General features: G+C 41.0%; 1 protein-coding gene across 3 annotated transcripts in view; it reads left to right on the top strand.

Annotated features, from left to right (window-relative positions):
- CC2D2A (coiled-coil and C2 domain containing 2A) overlaps positions 1-26,838 on the top strand; it is a 142,169-nt gene that overhangs the window by 34,551 nt on the left and 80,780 nt on the right. For all 3 annotated transcript variants that reach the window (XM_081226369.1, XM_081226370.1, XM_081226371.1), the window contains 8 exons: positions 2,332-2,433; positions 3,177-3,353; positions 6,959-7,121; positions 11,213-11,349; positions 11,949-12,080; positions 19,543-19,752; positions 20,695-20,801; positions 25,536-25,676. In XM_081226369.1, the coding sequence (XP_081082495.1) occupies positions 2,332-2,433; positions 3,177-3,353; positions 6,959-7,121; positions 11,213-11,349; positions 11,949-12,080; positions 19,543-19,752; positions 20,695-20,801; positions 25,536-25,676 (1,169 nt within the window). The remainder of the gene's footprint in view (positions 1-2,331; positions 2,434-3,176; positions 3,354-6,958; positions 7,122-11,212; positions 11,350-11,948; positions 12,081-19,542; positions 19,753-20,694; positions 20,802-25,535; positions 25,677-26,838) is intronic.

Raw genomic sequence — 26,838 nt, 5'->3', positions numbered from 1 at the left:
GACACGACCATAATGTCTTTATTTTCTGGGCCTGGTTCTCTGTTCCAGGAGACTCAAGTTCTGATCCCTTGACACACTCTACCTGTTGCCCAGCCAGCATCTACAGCAGACTCCTTCCTGCCAGGTGCCCACTGGTCTCTGAATACACAGGGATGTCAGTCACAGCCTACTCTCAAGGATCCCAGTAGGGATGACAGGCAGGTTATCAGACAATGGAAGTACAGGATGATTAAGTTCTGTGGTGGGTGCTATTAGGAGCTCATAGAAAGAGCACTTGGCTCCAGCCTTGGAGTCAGGTTATGTAAAATTTGAGGAGTCTTGGCTTAGGCAATGGTTTCTTATCTCTAACTCCAAAACACAAGTGGCAAAAGAATAAATAGATACACTGGACTTCATCAAAATTAAACATTTCTGAGCTTCAAAGAAACCATCAAGAGAGTGAAAAGACAACACACAGAATGGGAGAAATTATTTGGAAATCATATATCTTGATTAATATCATGACTGATATCAAGAATGTATAAAAATCTGAGGTATCTGCAAGACAATCCAGATTAGGATGTCTTTTAAGGAATTAAAAACATTGATTAGCAGTCTAGAAGAGAGATCAGGGCTAGAACTAGTATATTTTGTGATTATGGTATGGTAAAAGTAATGAGACTTGATATTGCCTAGTTCAAGCTAGAAGAGGGCCATAGAGCCTTCTTGGAGGATACAACAAATTCAAGGGTGAGAAAGAATTCCTAGCTGGACACATGCACGTATCATGATAGGCATTCAAGTTGAAATTAAATGTCATTATTACTCTAAGCTTATATAAAGATATTATAGATAGTAGTTCTTTAAAATTTAATTCTGCACACTCAATCCTTTTAAATATATTTAATAGCTTTTAATATGCTAGTATAATTTACTTTTAAATATTTTTAGATTTTAATAAAAATTAAATTACAAGCTTTTTGATCAAGTCCATAAATATCATAATAAAACTGTCAATATTACAATAAAAGACACCAATGAATTTGTATTTTCGGAACTTAATAGCCTCTATGCCAAGCAAGTATAGAAAGGGATGGGAAGAAACAAAAAGAATAAAGTACTAATCTCCACATACACATATTTGCCACATGGAATTTAACCTACTTATTTCTTTTTCTAAACGGCTAGTGCTTCTGCCTGGTCTTGTGTTTTAGTATCATCATCTTTACAGTTCTCTAAAACCCAAGGCTTGCCTACACACAGAGTCAAGCTTCTCTTCTCTCTTATTGGTTGACCCCTTGGCTTGTTTTCATGCTGTCAAACATATCAGTCTCCCTCATGGGCTATCGGAGGTGGGGGATTCTGAGGCAGGCAGGAGCAGAATGGCATCCTCAGCAGTGAACAAGAAAGCTTTAGCCCTGTTTTATGAGAAGACTAAACTTGGAAGATCCTTAGAAAGTCTTCCTGATCCAGCACTGGAACCTGATCTTTAGTCTACGCTAATTTTTTCAGTTGTTTCTCCTTACACTAAGTAATACCCATCTGCTTCTTTCCTCATCTTCAAAAGCACCATTTAAAATTCTGGAATTTACCAAGACAAATAATAACTCTTGGCATTGCACTGTGAAATTTATTCATTAGCATGCCTTCAACTTCTATATAATTGAGTATTAGTACATAACTACTTAACCTTATACTGCAAAATGAGAAAATGGAGGAAAAGGGTAGAATTTTACATAAATTGGAAGTGTATGTATTCTCTTGCTAGTATGATAGATTATACCCAACTGATGTCCTCATTTTTATTCTGGCCATTGCTGGACATCTAGCTGCATTTAGGTGAAATTTTATAGCACCTTATCTTAGCTGTTCCAAGTATTTCTAGCTTTCATCACAGAGGTGTCTCTGGATAAATGCCTGAGGAGACTCAGTCAGCCATTCTGCGATTTACACAAAACTGAAAGGCCAGGGCCTGGGGCAGCCCTTGCCCACTTGGACTTATTTATAATCAAACATCATTGATACTTTTCATCATAGACTGTTTGGAAATGATGCTCTGTGAGCTGGATAATCTATTGATCTATAGGATGAAAGAACACTTTTCCTTTTCATGTTTATTGACTATAAAATTTTATATTTGTTTAGTCGTGAGAGAGACAGAGCTGAGTAAGAAAATATTCAGCCACGTTAACACTCAAATATATTTGAAATTTGTAAACATTTCATTCCTTAGAAATGGTGAGATGCATCAATGGTCCGAAGATAAGACTTTTGAAGGTTAATGCTTGTTTTAGAACATCCTTAGTTTCTTGATTTAAATGGTGTCTCTATCATTTTTTTCTACTCGTATAGCCAGGTAGAGAAGTACAAAGGACTCAACAAGAAGATGACTCCCAAGGTTTTTCAAGAGTAAAATTCCATGATTCTGTGCGAAAAATCAAGTCTAAACCCCTGGTGAGAAATCCTATCTTTTTAAATCATGTTTGTTTTAAATCATGCATTCTTTAAATCATGTATTTTGTTGATTTGTTTGTTTTTCAAAAATATTCAATGAGAAGTGACTATACACACAAGCTGACTCCTATTGCATGGAGTATGCAAGAAAATGTATGAGAAATGATTCCTACTTTTGAAATCCTAGAATCATGTGGAGAGATTAGAATACTGCCTACTTCGGGGAAGGGAAATGCATGGAAGGGCAGGAAATGTTCATGATAAGACTACTTGTTCAGCCATGAAGTTGCACCAGCTTTTACTATGGGGAAAAAGGGGGATACTAACTCAAGAAGAATGAAAACAAACTCCCCAAAATGACCTTTTTTTATATAAAAATGTTTAACAAACGCTGTATTGCTCAAAATTAAAAGTATCTCAGCATTGGCCTATAAAACATTGAATCCACTTTTTTGCATTTTAATCATCTTTTCTAAAGCATTTACTGATATAAATAATGTATTTATGTGCTTGTAGGAAGGTAAATAATTGCTGATTTATAAAAAAAGTAACCATTAAAGTTACTTAACTAAGGAGGCCTGTTGCATCTGTTAAAGTTCACACTACCTTCAACAAAGGTAATATGCTTAGGAGGCCTAGAATGTGCCTGATGCTCTTAGCATCCAGCCAGCTGTCAGTGAACCGTGCAGAGCTTATCTCAGTTTAGATAATCCCAAATTTTATTGCTTGCTGCTTCTCTGTAGGTTCCGCCTGGCTTCCCTTCTGCTGAGGAAGCTTATAACTTCTTTACTTTCAACTTTGATCCCGAACCAGAGGAATCAGAGGAAAAACCAAAAGCAAAAAGTAGAGATGGAACTAATCAAGAGGAGGAGGAAGGAGAGGAAGAAGAGTCACCTGTGCAAGAAGGAGTAAACAAAATGGTATTTAGTATTAGGATGGTAATGAGGAGAGGGATGATGATGATGATGATGATGATGATGGTGATGATGGTATTGGTGATGATGGGGATGATGGTATTGGTGATGATGGGGATGATGATCGTGACGATGGTGATGGTGATGATGATGGTGACGATGATGGTGACGATGATTGTGATGATATCCTAGCCAGGAAGAAAGTGGCTGGGAACAAACTCACCACCACCACACTCATCCATGTCCTATCTGAAAGCAATAAGAATACCAGATTCACATTACTTTCTTAGCCCTTGATTTTACCCCATAATCTGGGGACTAAGAACCTTAATTAAATCTGTCCATCTTTCTCTTGTGGGAAAAAAAAAGCGTAGCAACATGGTTTACAGATTTTTCTTGCTAGACTCCACACAAGGATTAGTATTCATTTCATATACAAAATGTTTACCTCTCCAAGGCAAATGAAACCTATCTCTCTCTCTCTCCCCACAACCTTACAGGTGAGCAGGTTTTTGTGCCCCATGCCACACCCAAGCTACAACTCAGACTCTGTAATTGTGGGTGGGATGTCTGAAATCAAAGAAAACATTCTATTAAAAATGGGCAGAGGACTCGAATAGCCACGTCTCCAAGGAAGATATACAAAGGGCCAATAAGTACATGAAAAGATGCTTAACAGCACTAATCATTAGGGAAACTCAAATCAAAAGCACAATAATATACCACTTTACACAGATTAGAGTGACTATTATAAGATAGATGATAGATAGATAGATGATAGATAGATAGATAAAGGAAGGAAGGGAGGGAAGGAGGGAGGCAGGAAGGAAGGAAAAGTGCTGGCAAGTATGTGGAGAAACTTGTGCATTGCTGATGGTGATGCAAAGTGGTACAGCTGCTGTGGAAAAAGCCTATTTCTGAGGTTCCTCAGAAATTGAAACATAGAACTAACTACCATACAATCCAGCAATACCCAAAAGAACTGAAAGTGGACACTCAAACAGATATTTGTACACTCGTGTTGATAGAAGCATTATTTACAATAGCCAGAAAGGAAGGAAATTCTGCTAAACATGGATGAACCTTGAAGACATTATGCTAAGTGAAATAAGCTGGTTACAAAAGGACAAATATTGTGTGATTCCACTTTCGTGAGGTACCTAGAGTTGTCAAGTTCATCGAGAAAGACAGTACAATGGTGGTTTCCAGGGACTGGAGGAGGGGGAAACGGGGAGATATTGTTTAATGGGGACAGAGTTTCAGTTAGGGAAGATGAAAAAGTTCTGGAGATGGATGGTGACGTTGGTTGTACGACAATGTAAATATACTTAATGCCACAGAACTGTACATTTAAATGTGGTTAATATGATAAATTTTATGTTACTTATATTTCACCACATTAAAAAACAGAAAGGAAAACACACGAGAATGTTTCAGCATTTGCACAGTTGGCCTATTTCTGTGCTTAACTTTTAGTCACCTCCCTTGAAAAATGACTCCCAGAAATGGAATTTCTTACCTAGGTCTATGATAGCTTGGGAATACTTCAGCGTGCTCTATAATAATTGTTTTACAAATCTATATTCAGCTAGTTCTGGCTCAGGATGTCTCATGAGGTTTCAGACAAGGTGGCCAAGGCTGCATTCATCTGAAGGCTTGACTAAGTTGGGAGGGTTTGCTTCCAAGGTGGTTCACCCATCTGCCCAGCAAGTGCTGGTTGTTGGCAGGAGACCTCTGTTCAGACCTTCCTGTAAAGCTGCCTGAGTGTCCTCATGACATGACAGCTGGTTTCCCAAAGCAAGTGATCCCAGAGGAAGCAAGGAGGAAGCCAGGATGCCTTTTATGACCTAGTATCAGACTCTACATAACCGAACTCATATTCTACTCACAGAAGCAAGTCACTAAGTACGGCCCACATAGAAAGGGAGGAGTATCAGACTCCACTTTTGGAAGGCAGGACTGAACAAATCTGTGGGCTTCTTAAATCAGGACACCTCTCTCCAAAAGCCACTTCTCCTTCCTTTTGCATTTTTTTCTCCATGGAATTTCTGTTTCTAAAACTGCCCTTTTGAATCATGCATACTTTGAAGCTCCTCCCCTGTAGCCTGTAGTCCAGGCTCTGATCTGCCCAGACACTTTTTTAGTATTTTCATACTCAGAGTGGGTTTAGTCTTTCTGGTGGAGGTTTTGGACCATCTGCAGGCCCCATCACTTGCTTCCCTCTTCTGTCTTCTCTGCAGTTTTCTCAGCCTGTATTTGCCCAAAGCAGAGATGGGGCACGAGCAAGAAAGACCACATACTATTATTATCGGATATTTCTCTTTTCACTTTGTTGAAGTTTTTGGCGTTCTCTGTCTTCAATTTATGCTGAGAGCTTGGTTACCATGTAGATTTACTTTACCCTTATTATTGTTTTGCATATTTGTGGAGGAAATAGTAGGAGGCAGGAAGCTAGGCTACTGCCATTGTCTTCAGCTACCTGACAGCCTCCACAGGATTTTTTTTGCGGATTCAGTTCCCTGACCAGGGATTGAATCAAACCCATGCCACCTGCAGTGGAAGCACAGAGTCCTACCTACTGGACCGCCAGGGAATTCCCTCTCCACGGGATTTTATGTTCCTCATAAATGGATATCAAGTTTAAACTTTAAAAAGAAGAACAGAAGGAAAAAGAAAAGAAGGAGGGGAAAAAAGAGGGAAAAGGAGAAGAAGGAGGAGGAAAAAGAAAAGGAAAAAAAGTTTGGAAAATATTCAAACTAAATTAACATACTTCAGCTGACAATTTGTAATTACAGGTCCTGTGCTTAGAATTTTTACATGCATTATTTAGTTTTATTCTCACAAAACCCTAAGAGGTAAAATCTATTAATACCCCAGTCTTACAACTGAGAAAACTGAGGATCAGAAGGGGAAGTAAGTTCCCCACAGTCACCCAGGCAGCATGGGGTGAAGCTGAGATTCAAGCCCAGGCAGTCTAAGCAGAGTGTGTGGACCCCATGCTTGGTGCATTTGCCCTGGGGTCAGTGCTAGATGGAAGGTTAAAAAGCTGCATAACTCATGAACCCAAGCTCTTTGAGTAACTGTGGAAGAGCAGGCACCCTCAAAGGAGGCCACAGTCATTGAGATTTCACTTGCTTTGCTTTGCACATCTCTTCTGACCTCAGTGCATTCTGATTTTTCCAAGTATGTGGAATAGCGAAAAAAACAAAGCTTATTAAATAGGGAAGGCCATATAGTTTTATGCTTTCATTTAGAAAAAGATAAAAGGAAAAGGTAACTTTATTGTAGGATAAGTTGTTTGGTGCATTTAATATCACTGATTATTTTTGCAAGTAAATTAATTATTTTTGCCTGATTGTTTCTTGCTGTGTTTTTTTTGTTGTTGTTGTTTTTGCGGTATGCGGGCCTCTCACTGTTGTGGCCTCTCCCGCTGCAGAGCACAGGCTCCGGACGCACAGGCTCAGCGGCCATGACTCATGGGCCCAGCCGCTCTGCGGCACATGGGATCTTCCCAGACCGGGGCGCGAACCCGTGTCCCCTGCATCGGCAGGCGGACTCTCAACCGCTGCGCCACCAGGGAATCCCTCTTGCTGTTTTTTAATGATATGCAGGACGAGGAAGAGCTGCTCGATGGCGGGGATGCTGAGCACCTCCTACTAGGCTTAGATCAAGCGGCTGAAGATTTTGTGGCAGTCAGACCTGCGGATTATGAAAGTGTCCACATTCGTCTGCAGATGGAAAAAGAACTCCTGTTCATACCCAGCACGTTGACAGGTACTTGCTCTCTTTATCGCCCTGCTCAACTTAGGCATCTTCATTTTCCTTCACATGAAATGTGGCTGCTGTATAAGGATGCCTGATTTCCACAACTGATCCCAATTTCTAATCTGATTTCATAATCAAGAAATATGTTCAGACAAAAAAATATAGAACATGGGAAAATATCCATTCAACAACACTTATCAATAGACTAGCAAAAGAAATACGAGGATGCTATGGGAACCCCTCCACCAAATCCATGACCAGTTCTGGGGCTGAGAGTGTGTGAGACTCTGAGATTCAGGCTATGAAAAGGAAAAACTCAGTTGTGTCCTCTACTTACACTCAACACTTCTAGAACAATTCAGTGACCAGATGTGTGGGTTTCTTCCCACAGCAACCAATTGTCCAACACCAGCTAGGTGTCCTACAATTGAATTCTGACAGCATCTACCTGGGGTTAGCACAGAACCCACAGGTTTAGGGCTCAGTCCCACAAGACTTCCCCCTGCCTCCCATGCCAACCCTAGGTATTGGGTCACCAGGTTACCCCACAGCTCTATTTGACTCTACTACAATGAGATGGTTCCATGCCACCATCTTCAGGTTGAATAATTTGCTACAACAGCACGTAGAACTCAAGGAAACATTTACTTATATTTACTGGTCTATTATACACTAAAGAAAATGATAGAGGATGCAGATGAAGAGATGCATAGGGCGAGGTATGAGGGAAAGCTTCCATGCCCTCTCCAGGCACACAACCTCCCAGCACCTCCATGCATTCACCAACCAGGAGGCTCTCTAAACCCCTTCAGTGAGGATTGTTACGGAAGCTTCAATTATGTAGGCATGATTGATTACATCATTGCCACTGGTGATGGATTCTCTCTCTAGACCCTCTCCTGTCCCGGAGGTAGGGATAGAGGGAGGCAGATGCTGAAAGCCCCAGCCCTCTGCTCACATGCTTGGTTTCCCTGGCCACCAGCACCCATCCTGACAGGAGCCCCAGCCACCTGTCATCTCATTAGCATACAGGAGACAATTACCACTCCAGAGATTCCAGGGGTTTGAAGAGCTGTGTGCCAGGAAGCCGGCTGGCCAAGCTTCCTCCTTCATGGGGAAATGGCCAGGCTACTGAAGCCGGGACCATCTGACTGATTCCCACGTACATCTCCTTTCTTCCTCTCTTTCCTGGGTCTCTCTTTGCTCTTTTTTCCCCCTGGAATTTCCTTTCCTCCTGAGAGTTCCTGAGGGATACCCCCAGTTCCAGTGAGTCCTGCAGGAGCGCACCCCTCAGGCTGGGAAGGAGGCCTGAGCTTATCTTACTTGGAAGTTGGATTTCTTTTCATTTGTTCTGTCCTATTTAAGTTCCAATTAAATACTGAGCCAAAAGCAAATTATTGTTTCTTTTTGAGAGGTCATTTTGAATCAACTATGTTCAAAGTATCATAATTTGTTGGACATCCCAAGTTTCTTTTTCAAGTAGGTAGCTGGCAAAAGTAACCAAGGGTTTTAAATTTGCAATAATAATAATAGTAATAATAATAGTGAATTCATTCTGTGCATTGATTCCACCTGGTACTTTTCCAAATGCTTGATGTGTATCAACGAACGTACCTAACCCACCCACCAGGGCTGGAGAAGTGACTTTTTGTCATGCCCATTTTACAGATGAAGAAGTAGAAGCTCAGAGGAGTTAGGGATCTGGCCCAAGACCATGAAGCTAGTAAAGCAAGGCAGGTTTCCGATCTAGGTGACCTGCTCCAGAGGCCACCCACGTGCACATGCATCCTGATGCTTCTTCAGGGAGAGAGGCATTGCAGCAGCCTCAGCCAAGGAGGAGTTTTGTCACTTGGGTTTTTGCTCAGAGGACTCACTGTTAGGCCTCTCCCTGGATCCCACCTGAGTTGGGGATGGAGGTTAGACCCCAGGGGCTATCTCAGACCGGGCCGACCGGGCCAGAAACTGGGAGTCGGTAGAGGCAGTGGAGGAGGCTTAGGGAATCCTGGTTGCACTGCGCTTGCTCTGAGCAGGGAATCAGGGCCTCCATTCCTTGGAGGTGACCCCACAACCAAGCACACAGACCCAGCTCTTCCTTCCTGAGGTATGACCTTGAGCATGTTCCTCTATTCTCAGGTGCCTCACCTGAAGACAGGAGACAATGAAACTATCCTGTAAGGTGACTCTGGGCATTTATTTTTATTTTGAGCATTGAGGAAATAATATGAGTGAAGTGCCTATGTTGCGACTAGCACTTAGCAGGGGATCAAAAATAAGAACTTCTATTACTGTTGCTGTTTTCTTGTTACTGTTTAGAGAATGGTCTCCAAAGCAGAGCGAGTTCATCCCAGGAGTATAGGAAGAAAACATCAAGACTTCTACTTACATTTACTTACTTACTTACTTACTTACTTACTTACTTACTTACTTACTTATTTATTTATTTATTTATTTATTTATTTATTTTTTGCGGTACTCAGGCCTCTCACTGTTGTGGCCTCTCCCGTTGTGGAGCACAGGCTCCGGACGCGCAGGCTCAGCGGCCACAGCTCACGGGCCCAGCCGCTCTGCGGCATGCGGGATCCTCCCGGACCGGGGCACAAACCCGTGTCCCCTGCATCGGCAGGCAGACCCTCAACCACTGTGCCACCAGGGAAGCCCTTACATTTATTTTTAATCTCATCCTTTCCTAATTTAATTTTGTTTGTGCCATAGTGCATACATAATAAATAAACATACATATAATGAGCAAGTGCCCAAAAATGTTTCGATGAAAAGTTTTGAAGACCATTGGACTAGTGGTGGACTGATGTTTAGACTTGTGGATAGATGAGGTGGGGGACAGAAAAAAAGATAAAACAATAGTTTGCTCCACATTTTCTAAGGACCCAGAGATAGGTTTTCCTAGGAATACTGGTATTAGTTGTTTTTTGTGGACGGGTTTGGGATGCAGAGTGTCCAAATGGCCACATGCTGGAAAATTAGCAGATTCAGGGATTTGGGGTGTTTTAGAGTGAGATAATTATCAAACAAAAACAAGTCTCCACCTTTCATTGTTCATTGCCAAATTACATCCTGACCTTTATGTCAGCATCTGCCAGTTTCTACTCTAGCCCACTCTGCTGAAAAAGCAGGCCCAGATGTCTTTTTGGAATTGCGGATCTGCTCAGTCACTCCCTGGCACAAGGTCTTCAGTGATCCCACCCCCTTGACCAGAACCCAAGCTCCTCTGAGACGTGCAGGCCTCTCCCGGCTCTCCCTCCTGCCCTCTGCTGACATTATCTCCAGGCACTGCTCCTGCCCTCGGCACCACTGCATTCTGGGTGTTTCTGTTTCCCACCCAGCAAAGGCTGTTTCCTTGGACAGACACACTTGCCCGTCCCATCACCAGCTCTTTCCTTCTCAATCTTCAGGCGTCAGTGCAAATGGAAAAGCCTTTTTTCACAGCTCCATCTCAAGCCTATCCCCTTCCCGCCCTGCATTATGATCACAGGTGTTCTTTTCTTCATCATTCTCTGAAATCATCTTGTTCCGTCCTTTGTTGGCTCTTGCTGCCTGTTGCTCCCACTGACCCCACAGAGCCTCCTGAGCACGGGGCACAGGGAAGCTGTCAGCAAAGATCTGATCTATGAGCAGATCAAAGAGTGAGGGAGTAAATGAAGTCACGTTGACTCAAGTGAACTTTTTAATTTACAAAGCACTTCCTCATACTTTACTTCATTTAATTCTCCCAAGACCCCCAAGAAATAGATATTACGATCACTTTTGTATGGAAGGAAAGAGTTCAAAGAAGCATCTGGTCCAAAGTCACTCCACTGATGAGCCCAGGAGCAGCTCCTCTGATTTGGGTACCACAGTCCTCGCAGTGTGTGAGGCCACGTGGGCGAGTTAGGTGTAGAATTATTTCATGATTCTCCAGCATGATACTGCGGGTAAACACATTCATCTTTCCCTTGGTCCTGCTTCTAGAAATCAGTTTGGAGCATTTGCAGTTTCCAAGAACATAAATAAAATCTCCAGTGGTGGTTTTCATTCACCAGATTGCGGTTTGAAACATTCAGGTTGGCACTAATGAGGCTCGTACTTATTTATGAACTGTCTAGTGCCTACGTATAAAAAGCTTCCTGAGAATGTGCAGCCCAGGTACCCGGAAGACGAAGGCCTTTACATCGGGGCAAGACTGGAGGTGCCGAGAACCAACCAGAACATCATGGAGAACAGATTGCTGATTCAGGAGCCCGTAAGCTCTCAGCCCTGCTGCCTCATTGTAGCCCAGGAGGGATTCATGGATGCTCTTTATCCTATGGGCCATCACTGCAGCGTGGTACTCATTCCCTCCTGAGAGCGTCTGCACAGTGGTTCATTCATTTTTTTTTTTTTTAATTTGACCTCAATATGTTCAGTGGCCCTCAAACATCACACCCTCTCCTCTGCTCAAATCCCATCTTCTGCAAGCTGGAGTCAGGCTCCTCCTGTTAAATCTGATATTGGCAACCTTTTCCCAATTCACAGAAATTTTTAATTGTCCAAAGATAGAATGTTCTCAATTGTTTTTCTCCTTGGTTGCCTTTCTTAAATTTTTGACGAATAGAAAATACATTTTTCTTAAACAATCCTTTAATTTTTTTCTTAAACTGTTTTTGAGGAGAGAAGGTTGAAAACTATATCTTAAATTAATTCTGGGGCATTAGTGAAAACTCAATTTCTAATGGAAACAGAGACTTTAAAATATTTACCGGGCAGGGGGAAGGTGCATGAAATACGTATGTTGACAGAGAATTTCCCTGCAAACGCTGTTTATTTTGTAAGCCATTTTCTGTCCCTCTGCTTGATCCCCAGGGGAGGAGATGGTTTGGAGATGATGGAAGAATCTTAGCGCTGCCAAACCCCATCAAGCCATTTCCTTCAAGACCACCCATGCTGACACAGGAGCAAGACATTAAGGCAGAACTCAAAACACTGTATAAAAAGGTAAACCTCCCTCCCCATTTTTAATACATAAATTTGCTTGAACGTGCTTTGCTTTTTGAATAGCTTGGAATGATGAATTTGCAACATTCTATTTTGACTTTTTTTTTATAGTTCACTATCTTAACACATGCAAAGCAAACAGCAGGCATATTATATAAGAGTGAGTCTCCTGCCCTCACCAAATCCCTTCTTAAACAAGGAATGAGTTTCCCAGGTAGGAATGGCTAGGTCAGCGTCTTTATTCACATATCCAGGTTAGCTGCCCTGATTTTTTTTCTTTTCTCTCTGTCATCTCACGTATACTGCAGGATTATTTCCCCCTCATTTTCTCTTTATTATATAACTGGAGATTTTCTATCCTCGCAAATCCTTTTTATGGTATGTTCCTCAGCTCTGGTACCACGCTGCCTGATTTGAGTCCTGGCCCTGTCACTCACTGGGCGAACTTGGCTCTCCCCATCTCTGTGCTGCAATTTCTCCATCTATAAAATGGGAGTAATAATAGCATCTGCCTCCTAGGATAGCTGTGCAGATGGTTAAGATAATACATAAAAGTGCTTCAAACAGAGCTCAGTGAGGGCTGGCTGGTGTTGAATAGACAGTTGCCTGCTTTCAAATTTAATAACATTGCTCTTGCTTTCCTGAAATGTCCAGCAAGGTTCACCTCCTTCAGAAACTCATGTAATTATTTCAGCACTGCTAGTGTGAAAGAGAATAAGGGGATATAAGATCATTCTATATAGTTATAGAGAGGCGTGTTCAACAAGGAAGACACAGGCCCAAGTCAGAGAATCTGAGCAGTTGGGTGTCCTACTGGGTTGTGCTTCGGGAAGCTCCCTTGACCACTCTGGAGCTGTTTCCTTAATTGAAAAATCTTCATCATCTCTACCTCATATGATTTTTGTGAGTATTGAGGTGATGTATCTGTTTGCACTTTTTTTTAAATGAATTCCTATAAAATATTGCTATTACAGACAAATAGTAATGAGTGACTACTTTGTGCAGAAATGTGACCCTGGGAGTAGGTTTACAAAACAAACATAAACCGAAGTCCTAGTCCATGTGGGATTTATCATCTATTTGCTTATATGACAAAGATACCTGATATAATTAGTGATCCAGACAATACTGTCTTATGCATGCGTAATAATCCATCACCTTATCTCTTCATCCATCCAACCATTTCAGCAAGAATCACTGATATAATGAAGCAAAACATTATGGGTTAAAATTAGAAAATAGAAGAGTAATTACTATGGAGAGTAGGATCTTGAGGGAGCCAATTAAGATTAATCTTATATGTCTCCTTTAGAAGTTCTGAGCTAATTGGGAAATGCACAGGAATCAGAGAGGGATGCAGATTTCAGTTGCAACTAAGGATAAAGCTGGACAGCAGAATGCTGCTTGGACACAAGACCAATTGGGCTTCCGGCTCCATCTCCCAAGAGTTCTGTCCCCCCATCTAGAGAAGGGCCCCAATGATTTCACCACGTGGACTGCCATGGAGAACCCACGTGGCCAGTGAGCAGGCTCTCGGGAGAGAGTTGAGAAAGGACAGCTAGAGGCCACTGGTTACTCTGCCCAGCAAATAATTTGGACCAATGGATCCTGGGCTCCAGTTGACTCACTAATCAAACAGTCTTCCTTCTCTTTTGGGAAGGAGCCAGTGGGGATGCGCGAGTGGGGAGAGCACAGAGAGTTTCCTCCCAATACTTTTGGGAGGGGAGACCTTCCTATCTTGTGAGCAGAAACAGGAAAGTAGAGGAAGATAATAGTTCCTCTACGAGAGGCTGGTCATCCTGCATCACAGAGCAAAAGATAGAGAAGGGAGAAATCTAAAGGGGCTGAAGTCTTCCAAGGTCATTTCATAGAAAGTTAGGCTTCAAACATAGCAAAGCATAGAGACTCTGCCAGCGTGCCTAAGAAAGAAGCAAAGGTTATATTAGAGGTTATAAAGAGGTAGGAATAACCTCTTTGTTTCTCCTCCCTCTTTGTTTCCTACCTCTTTGTTACTCCTACCTCTTTGTTTCTACATAACAGGCTGCCTATTAATTTCACTGTTGATTTGTATACGTCTTTTTTTTTTGTTTAATGTGTTTATGGAACTTTCTAGTAATTCAAAAAACAATGCATTTCTTTCAGAGTTAATTTTTTACAGTTCTATTGATTTACTAACTTTTACCTTTTCTTACATTTATTCAGGTCTGTCTGATGCCCAAATCCATTTTTTCTCCCCTCTGTTCCATGTAATAGGCTTGCCTTTAAGAAGCAGTGTTAAATGCATATGGCCTATATTTTCAGTCTAATGTCCAAACATACCTTATATCTGGGAGTTTTGACACGATGCAGGAGCAGAGAAATAGATAAACAGGCAGTGATTGTTTTATTCATAGATCATTAATCTATCTTCTCTCTCCTTCCTCCACTACCCTGAGAGTAAGAAGAGCAAATACTGTTTTATTCCTCTTCTAACCCTTGCACTTGGCAGGAAGCCTGGCATGTAGGAATGCCTCAGTAAAAGTGTGAATTGAATATCATTTAAAAGACTTAGTTGAGCTGAATGGATCTCGAAGAAATTCCTTGTTTTCTACTCCTCTCCTTAACTCGGCTGTCTCTCCTATAAAACAGTAGCCCTCTTAGGGCCTGGCTTCATCCTGGCAACCAAATGATGGAAAACCAAGTCAGTGTGCTAGATCAGGAATTGGCAATTCCTTGAGGCGTTAATGGAGCTTGATGAATGTACACTTCAGAGCTCTCAGGTCTGATGCTAACCCAGCAGGACTGACCAAACCCATCCTGGATGGGAGTCAAGTCTGGCTCTTCTTTGATTAGACTGCCAATTCAAATGAGGGAGTGTATGTCCTCCTATTAGATAAATTAGGAGGTTTATTTAGAAGGGAGTTGGTATTCAGCCCTCCTTCTTTGAACATTTTCCTTAATTACAGAGGGAAAAGAAGTGGTTTTTAAAAGTGAAATATTCTGCAGCTCCTAAATTGAGATTCTTTTTTAGAAACCATTAAAGATAGAGAAATGCAAAAAGAGATTAGATATTGTGCAGAGAACAAAGTTAAACCTCAAATGAGAAAGATTGCAATTTAATACCTCGTAAGAAGTAACTAACCCAAAACTAAAAAACAAAAATTCCAAATGAGACATTGCAGGTAAAACATAAACAATATTATGCAGTTTGCCTAAGCATAATAGCAAAGTAAGTTTAGGGTTGCTGAAAGCTGTTCCAACAGCCTCCATCTTTCCTTCCTTCCTTCCTTCCTTCCTTCCTCCCTCCTGCCTTCCATCCTCCTGCCTTTCTTCTTTTCTTTTTAATTATTTCCATCCTCAACTGAGTCTACTATATTCTTAGTTGTGCTAAATTCTGGAAACTCAGAGGTAGCAACATTCAAACTTGACCTTAGAGAGACTTTGTGCCTAGTGGAGGGAGACAGAAATGTCATGAAGTGTTAAAGGCACAGTGATTAGTAGTCAACATGGCATTCCCAGGGACATATGTGTAGCTGCCTCCTCTTTTTTCAAAACTGCACACTAATCTGAGGAATTTGGCATAATTCCAACCTCCTTGTAAATCACGACTTGATAAAACTATCACTTTCCCCTTCCACTATTCTCAGCCATTTTTCAGAGAAGCATTAGTCCCCTACTGTGTAATGAGCACTGCAATAGTCAGCACTCTTTGGGTTGCAAGTGACAGAAACCCATTGCAAACTAGCTTAAGCAAAGAGAGAACTTGGTGGCTTACAAAACTGGGAAGGATCTGGAGATAAATCACAAAATGAAGGAGGGGCTTTAGGAACTAGGACTCTGGGACCGGGAACTCTGTGCCAGCAGGTCTCTCTCTCTCTGCCTCTCTTTCTTCTGGTTCTCCTTGAATGTTGACTGGTCTCATTCTCTCCTGTTGTAGGCAGGCCAGAATTCCCCATGTGTTAGGACCCTTGATAACCTAAGCTTAGAAACTCCAGAGGAAAGGGATCATATCTTTCCCCAAGGTTCACATTATCAACACCAAGGACAAACTAGTCAGTTTTAAGTGACTACTTTTAAGTGACTAGTCAGTTTTAAGTGACTACATATGCCCCCCCACCAACCTCATGTCCTAGAGATACATCCAGAAGATGGAGAATGAGAAAGCTTCCCAGAGAAGACCAGAACAACATTTATAGAATCTACTGCAGGCTCTGGGCTGGATTCAGGTTCTGTTGCTATTATTTTCCCAGGACAAATACAGAAGCTTTTATTTTAATTCCACCAATGATTGTTCTTTTTCTGTCCAACCTTAAAAGTTCTGTCTCCGGGCTTCCCTGGTGGCACAGTGGTTGAGAGTCCGCCTGCCAATGCAGGGGACACGGGTTAGTGCCCTGGTCCGGGAAGATCCCACATGCCGCGGAACGGCTGGGCCCGTGAGCCATGGCCACTGAGCCTGCGCGTTCGGAGCCTGTGCTCCACAACGGGAGAGGCCACAGCAGTGAGAGGCCCACATACCACACACACACACACACACACAAAAAAAAAAAATTCTGTCTCCATCGGAAAGCAACTCTGAACACACTGAGAACATCAGCAGATAATCCATGTGCATCACCTCTGATAGTTTGCGTTTTCAGTTTTCCACTGAAGACTGAAGAATCAAATCAATTTCAAAATTAAAATAATATACCCTATAAATATTATTTATTTTTAGGAGAAATTTTTTGTACTGTTTTCATGATAGTTTCAGAAAAGAAAACAGATACAACAGAAAGAAAGACAAGAGACTAGGGGTCTTTCTCCCTAAGAGGAAGAGAGTTGGGGGTCTTTTGAGCAGTCTAACCCCATGCCCACCAGGAGTCCTGGAAGCTTTTTCACTTGGTTGAGCTGAGCTGAAGGCAGAGACCAGCAGCAATCATTTAAACATGGGCTAATGAAGATTTGGGGGAGGAGACACAAAGTACAGCTGACCTAGGTAACATTAGGACCATACTACCGACATTACTTACTCATACTAAGAAGAGTACAAGATGGAACCTGAGGGCCACACCCTGAGCGACTTCAGAACTCTGCAACCCATAGTAAGAGGAACAGCAAAGCAAGGACCAGCAGGAGCCAGACAATTGGAGAGGAATTTTCCGTTAGGTCTGTGGACTGATGTTTAGTGGTACACATCTTTGTGAGGTGGGAATTTTTTAATTCATCCAGGTGGTCAGTGTGACAGTAAGACACAGAGTCACCACATGCAGATTAAAAGCCTCTAACATGAATGCAGGTTATAACTGGATACTTTTGCTTGAATGAAAGAAAAGAGATGGGCCTCCATTGTTGCAGTGTGAAGTGTAAGGATATTAATGTCAAAATTAGGACTTCCGTAAGGTACAAAATATAGGAATATGACCCCAGTAGGGATGGGCTTTCCTCCCTGTAAATCCAAATGGAAGTTCAATTCAGCATATTTTGGAAGGTACTGAGGTATAGTCAGTGCATTCTTATTCAAGCATAGCATATTTGTAAGCACATCCCAGTTTTACAAGAACATTTTTAAAAAATAAAAAATCTATAGGTCTTCTCATCAAAGACAGACTTAATGCTATTTTATAGAAAAAACTTGTTCTTTTATGAAACATAGTGTACACTGTACAGGCATCCTGTAGGAAATCATAAGTTCTAAATATACATTAATTGTCTACTAATTTGGGGGAAAATAAGTATGAAATTGAATGGCTAAAAGGAAATATACTCATATATCCTTACTCATGAATACTGGTACAAAGCAGGCAACAAGACAGCCCAACAACAAATTTACTGGTAAATGAAGTCTCATGTGTATATGCTTTACTGTAAGTGCAAATATTGGTACTATTTCAATGACTAATAGTAACTGAAAAGCAGACCACACTATATAACAAATGTGAATACATTTTTGGACATGTATACATGTACATACACACAGTGTGACCTCTGTTTTCCGTACTTAGTCTGATGGGGAGAATGTTAGGATCTTGTGATGTAGGATTCTAACTCTGGAGCCCCCTCTTCCAGTTTCCATCCCTCCCTCTGCACATCTCAGACTTCATCCTTCCTGCCCCAAGTTATAAAGGTCACACCCCATTTTCCCCCTTTCAATCTATTGTTGCTTGCAGACAGGACTCACTACGTTGTAGGCAACCAAAAATCACTATGGAATTGTTGCAGGAAGGGGGACCCCTTCCAGGGCCCAAGCATGGGCTCTTGTCTAATGACCAGCAGTTCCCTAACAGAATGAACCAGGTGATATGTGTGAAGTGCTTTATATGATGCCTAGTGACCTACAAAATGCCAACTGGATGTTCTTCCTCAGCCTCCATTTGTACGATAAAGAGATAGAGGCATGGAGATGTGTAGTGACTTGCCCAAGGTTCCAGAGCAAGTTAGAGGTGGAGCCACAGCTAGAATCCAAGGCTTCTGACCCCAGTTCAGCATCTTTACATAATACCATGAAGACGAATTAAATGAAGAGATTCCTGAACACGTTACCCACAATTAACATCGGGTAAATGCTTCACTTCTGACTAGAATATTTGCAGCTTCCAATTTACCTCATAACTTATAAATAATACATTTGGGCCACATAATCTTTTCTCGATAACATAAATAGCTTCCAAAATCTCCTCTCTGCAAAGGGGAGGATCGAGTGAAGTGTGTCAAACCCCACATCCTGACTGTAGTCAATGTCTATGACAAGGAGAGAACATGAAGACACAAAATCAAAAAGGTGTCCTCCCCACCTTGGAGCTCTGCAACCTCCAAAACTAGATTCACCTACAAGCAGCAGTGATCAACATAGAATATCTTGATGAGTTTAAGGAAGAAAAACAGAGATTTATCTGACACACTGTACACCAAGTGATCCAGGAAGGTCCCAGTGGAAATTTCCACTCCTGTTTTCTACACACTCAGCTGCCCCAACTATCTCTTCCTCTGTTATTTTGCAGACTGACTTTCTTCTTCCCAGGAAAACTAGGTGCCAGCCTGAAGCTCGGTTCAGTATGTTAGTCTCTGGCTGTTGTCTACAAACTAAAAACCTCTCCACGTGGAGAGTATATCTATGATCCAAATAATGATCACTTTGGATTAGAACCTATGCTTCTCTCATTAAAAGAATTTCAAGGTCACCAGCTGCAAAACCCAAGATTTCCAGGAAATGGGATAGTCTCATGACAAAGATTAGGGCTATGACTCAGTAGAGATAATCCCTAAAAGACCTAGGAAAGCAAGATTGAAATTATTTCTTTTCTCATTCCTTGCCCTTCATTTTACTTTTCAAGTGTTCAGAAAAGGGCAGGCCCCTAAAACCCCAGGGAAAAGGGAATGGAGCAAGGTTCTCCTGGCTTGATTAGGGTAGGAAATATTTTGCATCTGACTTTTCCCATTACACATCAGATCAGTATCCAGGAAGTGTTTTAACTGTGTTCCCCCTACACTCTGCTCTCTTTGGCAGGCAGTAAAATACATGCACAGAAGTCAGCATTTGATTGGATCTGGAGACCCTCCTGGAAATTTCCAACTGGACATTGATATTTTGGGGTTAATCTTCACACATCATCCCTGTTTTAGCCGAGAGCATGTTTTGGCAGCCAAACTGGCCCAGTTATATGACCAGTACCTTGCAAGACGCCAGAGACACAAGGCACAATTTCTTACTGACAAGGTACCCGTGATCACTTCCATGCCAATTGTTGAGGGGGTTGATTCTCCTGAGGAGCCCAAACAACAAAAATACCTTCTAGCAGCAAATGCTCGTGTGCTTCCTTCATGTTCCCTCCATCTAGGATGTGATGTGTTGACCTACCTAGAGGCAAAAGAAAGGATACGACCATGTACATTTAATGTGTGCAAATTCAGTGGCACACACTTGGTTGCAAGAATGATTCCTGCAAACAGAGCAAGGGATCTCACCCACCGGCAGTGGGCAGCTGTGTCTTGCTTACGTGATCTCATATGATGAGACCATTCATGGCCTGAGAATCTCTGTGTCCTTAGAGACATTCTCATTGTTATATGTAATTTACCCTAACATGGTACCTAAACAAAAGTCAGTTGTTTCAACTGATGCGTAAGGAAATGTCTAGCCATTTTGGATTTACTTCTAATGTGACACTGTCCCGTGGAATCTCCATGGGTAGTTTTGACTATAGACAATTTTTGCCCTGACTTTAAAACCTTACTACCCAAATAAGAGATAACTCCACAATATCTCCTCCTATAGGTCTATAATTTTATGCTCTCTTTATATCACAAGAATGTCATTATATGTCCAGGCCCCAGAAAGACGCCCCCCCACCTTGAAAGAAAACTTGTTTCTGAGACAGTAGAGTAAAAGTAGCATCTGTCATGAGCAGCTGGATCTGGGCCACAGAACAAGGGTGGACACACACAGTTCTTTATTATTCCTTTTTTTTTTTTTAAATAGAAGCAATAGCTCTCTGTCAAAATTCACTTCGGTGAAAGCGTGGAGACGGCTGGATGCTTGCACATCCCTTCACAGGTTGCTGACATCATTTTGCCCTGGAGAAGTGGGTGGGTCCAAGCACATCACTTGTAGTAAGGAGTAGAGCTTCTAACTCAGATCTTGTATCCATATCTTTTCTAGCTCCAAGCTCTAAGAAATGCTGTTCAGATGGGCCTTAATCCAGCAAAAACTCCTAAGTCTCTTGAAACAACCCAAAAAACCATCAATGAGTATAAATCTGAAATTCGGTGAGTAAAATCTATCATTATAACTACTGCTTTTTTTTCCCTCTACTTATTGAGAGTTTATATTTTCAGAGTTTTTTCTGAATGCACTGAATACATTAAGCCAAATGAAATAACGAGATATGTCGATTGTATTAACACCAAATTTGAAGTCCAAAAAATGAATGAAGACGGGAGGGCGCACAGGGGGAATAGGGTAATTGCACACTCTGCTAGTGTAAACAAATATTGCTACAGCCACCACTTCAGAGAGCAGCTTGTCCAGAGACGAGCAAGGAGTTGAAAATGCCAGCAGAGGACCCGGCAATTCTGCTTCAGACACATGTACTCCAAGGAGCTGTGTGCGCACGTGCACCGGACGTGTGTGCAAGCATTCCACAGCATCACTTACAAGAGTAAGAAGCTAGAGATAACCCCACACCAGAATGAAACCATCTGCTTTAATCTTATAATGAACCTCCCTCCCACAGTTAGAAGGACCGAATTAGATCTGCATATATCATGGATAAAATAGTGTTGAATAAAAAAATCCAGTTGTGGGCTTCCCTGGTGGCGCAGTGGTTGAGAGTACGCCTGCTGATGCGGGGGACACGGGTTCGTGCCCTGGTCCGGGAGGATCCCACGTGCCGTGGAACCGCTGGGCCCGTGAGCCATGGCCGTTGGGCCTGCGCGTCTGGAGCCTGTGCTCTGCAGCAGGAGAGACCACAGTGGTGAGAGGCCCACATACCGCAAAAAAAAAAAAAAAAAAAAAAAAAAATTCCAGTTGTAAGAGGAGACTCGCTGTGTGATACAGGTCACAGCCCTAAAGAGCATGTGGAACAATACTAATGTGTTCCAGGTATGCACATGTGTGTTACATACAGACGGAAAAGACACACATGCCAGTTTCTTCCTCCAGGGAGGGAGAGAAGGGGATGGAATGGAGAGGTCTTCAAATGGAACTCTAACATTGCCAAACAAACAAACAAACAAACATAAATTCTGAGTAAATGTGAAAAAATGTTAGTAAGTGTCATATTATTTATTATATGTGCTCTTCTATATCTTGAAATTTTTCATAATTAAAATTCAGAAATTAAAACCCTGATCATTGCCAAACAATAAGGAAACATACAATGTAGAATGTGAACATTTATTCTAGAGTCCTATTTCTCAGGGAAAATCATGGGTAACAGTTTTTTGCTAGTTCTTCCACATATAAATACATGTGTGTATACATATATATACACAGATGGGTTTATGTGTATATATTTTACTTTTTTAAAGAATCACATTGCATTTACCACCTTGCAACTTGCTTTTTTATGTAAAATGTATCTGAGACCTTTTCCTATAATAGTACATCTAGGTCTATATCATTGTTTAAGAGCTGACATTATATAGATTTTACATTCCCCATTAATAGGTGTTTGTATTATTCCTATTTTTTATTACTTTAAATTGTACTCTAACACTCCTATATGTATATATTTGTGTACCTGTATAAGTATTTCCACAGAATAAATCCTTAGAACAGGAATTAATAAATCATGGGGTTTATCTTTTTTCATTTTTATTGGAGTATAGTTGATTTACAATGTCATGTTATTTTCTGCTGTACAGCAAAGTGAATCAGTTACACATATACATATATCCACTCTTTTTCAGAGTGTTTTCCCATATAGATCATTATGGAGTATTAAGTAGAGTTCCCTGTGCTATCCAGTAGGTCCTTATTAGTTATCTATTCAAGGAATTTAAATGTATACTTTTCTCTTTACAATCTACCCTTGAGTTGGAAATTCTCCTACCAAAGTGAAAATTAGTGATGTTTGTACACTGTAGTTGTAAAAGTATGCAGAGTATGTTTAAAAATGAAAATTCGTATTTATGTTAAAAGAAAAGCACATTGCCTCCTCCTCGTGAAAGTAATTTTTGTTTTAGTATACACTGAGTAAGAAAAAGTGACAAAAAGCTACTCTGGATACAATGAAGGTTTGATGTGGGATTGCATTTATTAATCAGTATTTGAGAAACAGTAGCAGAATTGTGTGTGAGTCCTACAGACCATACCAGGTGGAGCCATGGATCGCAGACACATTGCAAACATCCTGCCACCCCTGGAGATGGAAACCACTGAGATTCAGCATTTCTGATGCAGTGAAAGAGTTGATTTTAGTCCTTTACTGACTTTTCACATGGTGGAAAAGCAAATTCTAAGCAGATGGCCTGTTCCTGGATACCTCATGAAGCGGACCTGTTCCCTGAAGCCCCCTGGGAGCTGCTGATGAGCCAGCTGCCTTGGAGCCCACCCCTAGGTATCTGATAGGTCCCAGGTTGGGGCAGCTAACCTCAGCCAGTGACGCATTTTCCATCTTATTTTCTGTAAGTGGCATCATGACCACATTGCTCGTCCTCTGCACTGGAACCAGGCTGTATTAAGAAAGGAAACACGGGTGTTCGTGCAATACAGGGGAACACTTTATTTAACCCTCTCCTGCATCTTCACCCTCACATATGCTCAATCTTGAACAAATAAAAAGTCTAGGATCTCAGATCCCCATCCAGCTACCACTTTATCCCTGTCTTTCCCTTCACAGCCAAACTTCTGGCAAGTATTTACTAATAAGTATTTTAAATGTAAATTTGCTAAGTACTGCTATCTCTACTCCCTCCCCTCCTTCACTGTCCAGTCTAGCCTCTTTTCTGCGCCCGCCTTTGCCCTGAGTCTGATCTTGCCACAATCCTGGGGAACCTCCGTGTTGCTAAGCAGAAGGGGACCTCTCAGCCCCCCTGGTACTTGGCATTGGGCACTGTCCCCACAGGGTGCCTGTTGAGACATTCTCTTCCCTTTACATCCACACACCACCCTCTCTCAGATGCCCTCACCCCTCTTCGGCCACCTGTCCTTCCCACTATCCTTTGCCTAATCTTCCTTCTTTGCCCAGCTTCTAAATGTTCAGAGTTCCTCCCAGGATTTTTTTCTTTTTTAATCTTTTGTTAATCTGCATTTTCTCCTGAGGTGAATCCAGTCCTGTGGTTTTAAATATCATCTAGATGCCACTGTGGCTCCCAAGGTTTCACCTCTGGGCTGGACTCCTTTCCACACTCCAGACCCCATCTACATCAGGCTTCAGAAAAGTGTTACCCAGCTCCCTAATCACAGTTGCCTTTTCCTCTTCCTCCATAGTCTGGCAACAATCTGTAATTAAATATTCTTTTGTGATTCTTTGCTTCTCTAGCTCATAGGTCAAATTTTACTTGTTAAGCGTTTTTTTAGCGTTCCTGAGAAACTATCTTGTCAGGGACTAAAAAAAGGAAGTAGAAAATATATCAGAAAGACTTAAGGTGTCATATAACTCAGTAAAATAATTTTATATTGCAGTTTTTTTTAAAGGAGGCAGGGGAAATAGCTGCTAAAGGCATGAGAGAAGAACAGACCACTAGGTAATGACAGATAATATTTGTGGACCACTTACCAGATGTCAGACATGGTTCTAGTATTAATTAACTCATTTACTCCTGCCAACAACCCTGTGAAATAAATTCTGTTATCATCTCTACTTTACAGATAAGGCATGGAGAAGTAAAATAGTTTGCCCAAGCTCGGCTAGAAGCAGGATTTAAATCTGGGTATCTTGGTTCCCACATCTGTGCCCTTAACCAGAATGCTTTACTGCTCCTGAAGAAGAGTGTTTCTTAGTCTAGTTCATTGCCTCCTAGCTTTTCTAAGGTCTTCCGAGAGTCCCAAACCTTGGCTACCCAACCACTAACTGGCCATCAGCTTCTACCAGCTTCCTTTTCCATGACACCAATTGAATGATCAGAAACCTAGACCTCTGTGTTTCTCTGCACCATCTCCAGACTAAGTCATCACAAGTACAACCAACTTCCAGACACAGGCCTTCCTTCTGGGTTCAGGAGGTGATGATTCATGAAACACTGTGGCTATGGTTTCCTAGGGCACTCTGTCAGTCATTTATCTATGTGTCTGTCTCCTGAGCTAAGCTATAAACTCCCTGAGAACAGAGACATCTACTATCTCCTAGGAACCACTTCTGAATCCCCTGGAATGACACCTGATACTTGTCCAAGAAAAAAAAATTTAATTAATTAACTAACTAATGGCATAATAGAGTACATTTGGGTTCTGGACTTGGCTATTATTTGTAGAGGGGGCTTAAAGTAAGGCATTAAATAAATTCCAAACACTTTAAATAATATCAATCACAATGAAAGCATTTTCAAATGAAGCCTCTTCAAAGCAAGCCAAAAATATCGCTAATCTAGTCAGCACTGAAAACTCACCAAGGGATGTAGTAATATTACTTCATCTCCTAAATGGTGATTAATGTTAACACAAGCAGACTTTAATATACTTGTTAACTGGGACAGCAACATACTTTCCTGTTTATCATAGTTTAGTCCATGAGAACTGCGTTTACTGGGCCCCTTATTTTCATAACTTCAAAAGTGGCTGTTTAAGATTGCGCAGTATTAATGAGAATTTTAAATGGTAATTTAGTTTAACTGAAGTCAGATTCTACTAGAGAAAACAAAATCAAATAACCTATAAAAACAGACCAGCATCCTATTGACTTCAAATTTGCATTCATATTTTTGGTTTTCTAGTACTTAAGAAATATTGTAGCTGTGAAATTAACTATACAATCACTATAGCATTATTAGTTTCTTTTCCTAATTTGCAAACACACCTAAATAACTTTTAAATATATATCCATGTATTATATCTTGTAGGCAAACAAGAAAACTGCGTGATGCTGAACAAGAAAAAGATCGAACACTGCTTAAGACCATCATAAAAGTCTGGAAAGAGATGAAATCCCTTCGAGAGTTCCAGAGGTTTACAAATACACCCTTGAAACTTGTTTTGAGAAAGTAGGCTTTTTTCAAAAATTGTTTTATTGGGTTATATCATGCATAGGGGAAAATGTATTAAACATAGATACAATTTTAAAAATAATTTTAAAAGTAATAATTACAAATGAATAACCATGTGCAACTCCCCAAGTTAAGAACTAGAACATTACTAGTATCTGAGCATCCCCTTTGTTCCTAACCCCAATTACATCTCCTCCGTCCCAGAAGTAACCATTTTCTGGACTTTTATGATCAATGTTTCCTTGCTTTTAGTTAATAGCTTTGCCATCTATGTGTAATCTCTAACACTTAGTCTAATATTGCCTGTATCTGACTTTTCCATAAGTGAAAGTATATTGTGTGTATGCTTTAGTGAACACACACCTGTTTCTTTTCTTCAATACTACTGGAGATTCATCTCCTTTTCAGCACACAGTTGTAGTTAATTCTCTTTGCTTTATAACACTCCATTATATAAATATAACAAAATTTGTCTGTTTTACTGTTGATGGGCATTTGAGTTGATTCCATTTTTCAGCTGTTATAGACAGCACTTCTTTTTTTTTTTACATTTTAAAAGAATGAATTTTATTTCTCAAAATTGTTATAAAAATGCTACTCAGTTTTCAAGTACAATTCATCATTTCTTAAGTGCCCACTCTGTCATGCATTGTGCTAGACTCTTGGGCTACACTGATGAAGGAGATAAACATCATCTCTTTCCTCCCAGAGCTTCCAGTTTGGGAGTGAAGGGGACACAGACAATAAAATCAGACAGCACTTCTATAGACGTTTTTGTATGTGTCTTTTTAGGGTACATGTGCCTAAGTTTTCCAGAAATATACCTTGAAATGGAATTGTCGAGTCTCAGGGGATGTGCTTCTCCAAATACTTATATGCTGGTTGCAGACACTTTTCCACAGTGTTTGTGCTGACTTTCAGTTTGACCAGTGTTCCCATGGGTCCATGTCACCCATATCAGCCATATCACCTGATGTTGTCAAACATTAACATTTTGCCAATCTGATGGCGTGTTTTAGTTTATATTTCTTATGCATGATTTGGCCATTTTGAATTCCTCTTTTTCAAAGTGTCTGTTCAAGACTTTTGCCAATTTTTGAACTGGATTGTTTGTCCTTTTATCTTTTCCATAATTTGTAGAAGTTTGGTATATATCCTG

This window comes from Mesoplodon bidens (assembly GCF_964165515.1).
Source record: "Mesoplodon bidens genome assembly, chromosome: 1".
Classification (NCBI taxonomy): Eukaryota; Metazoa; Chordata; class Mammalia; order Artiodactyla; family Ziphiidae; genus Mesoplodon; species Mesoplodon bidens.
This window is presented reverse-complemented; position numbering and strand designations above follow the sequence as displayed.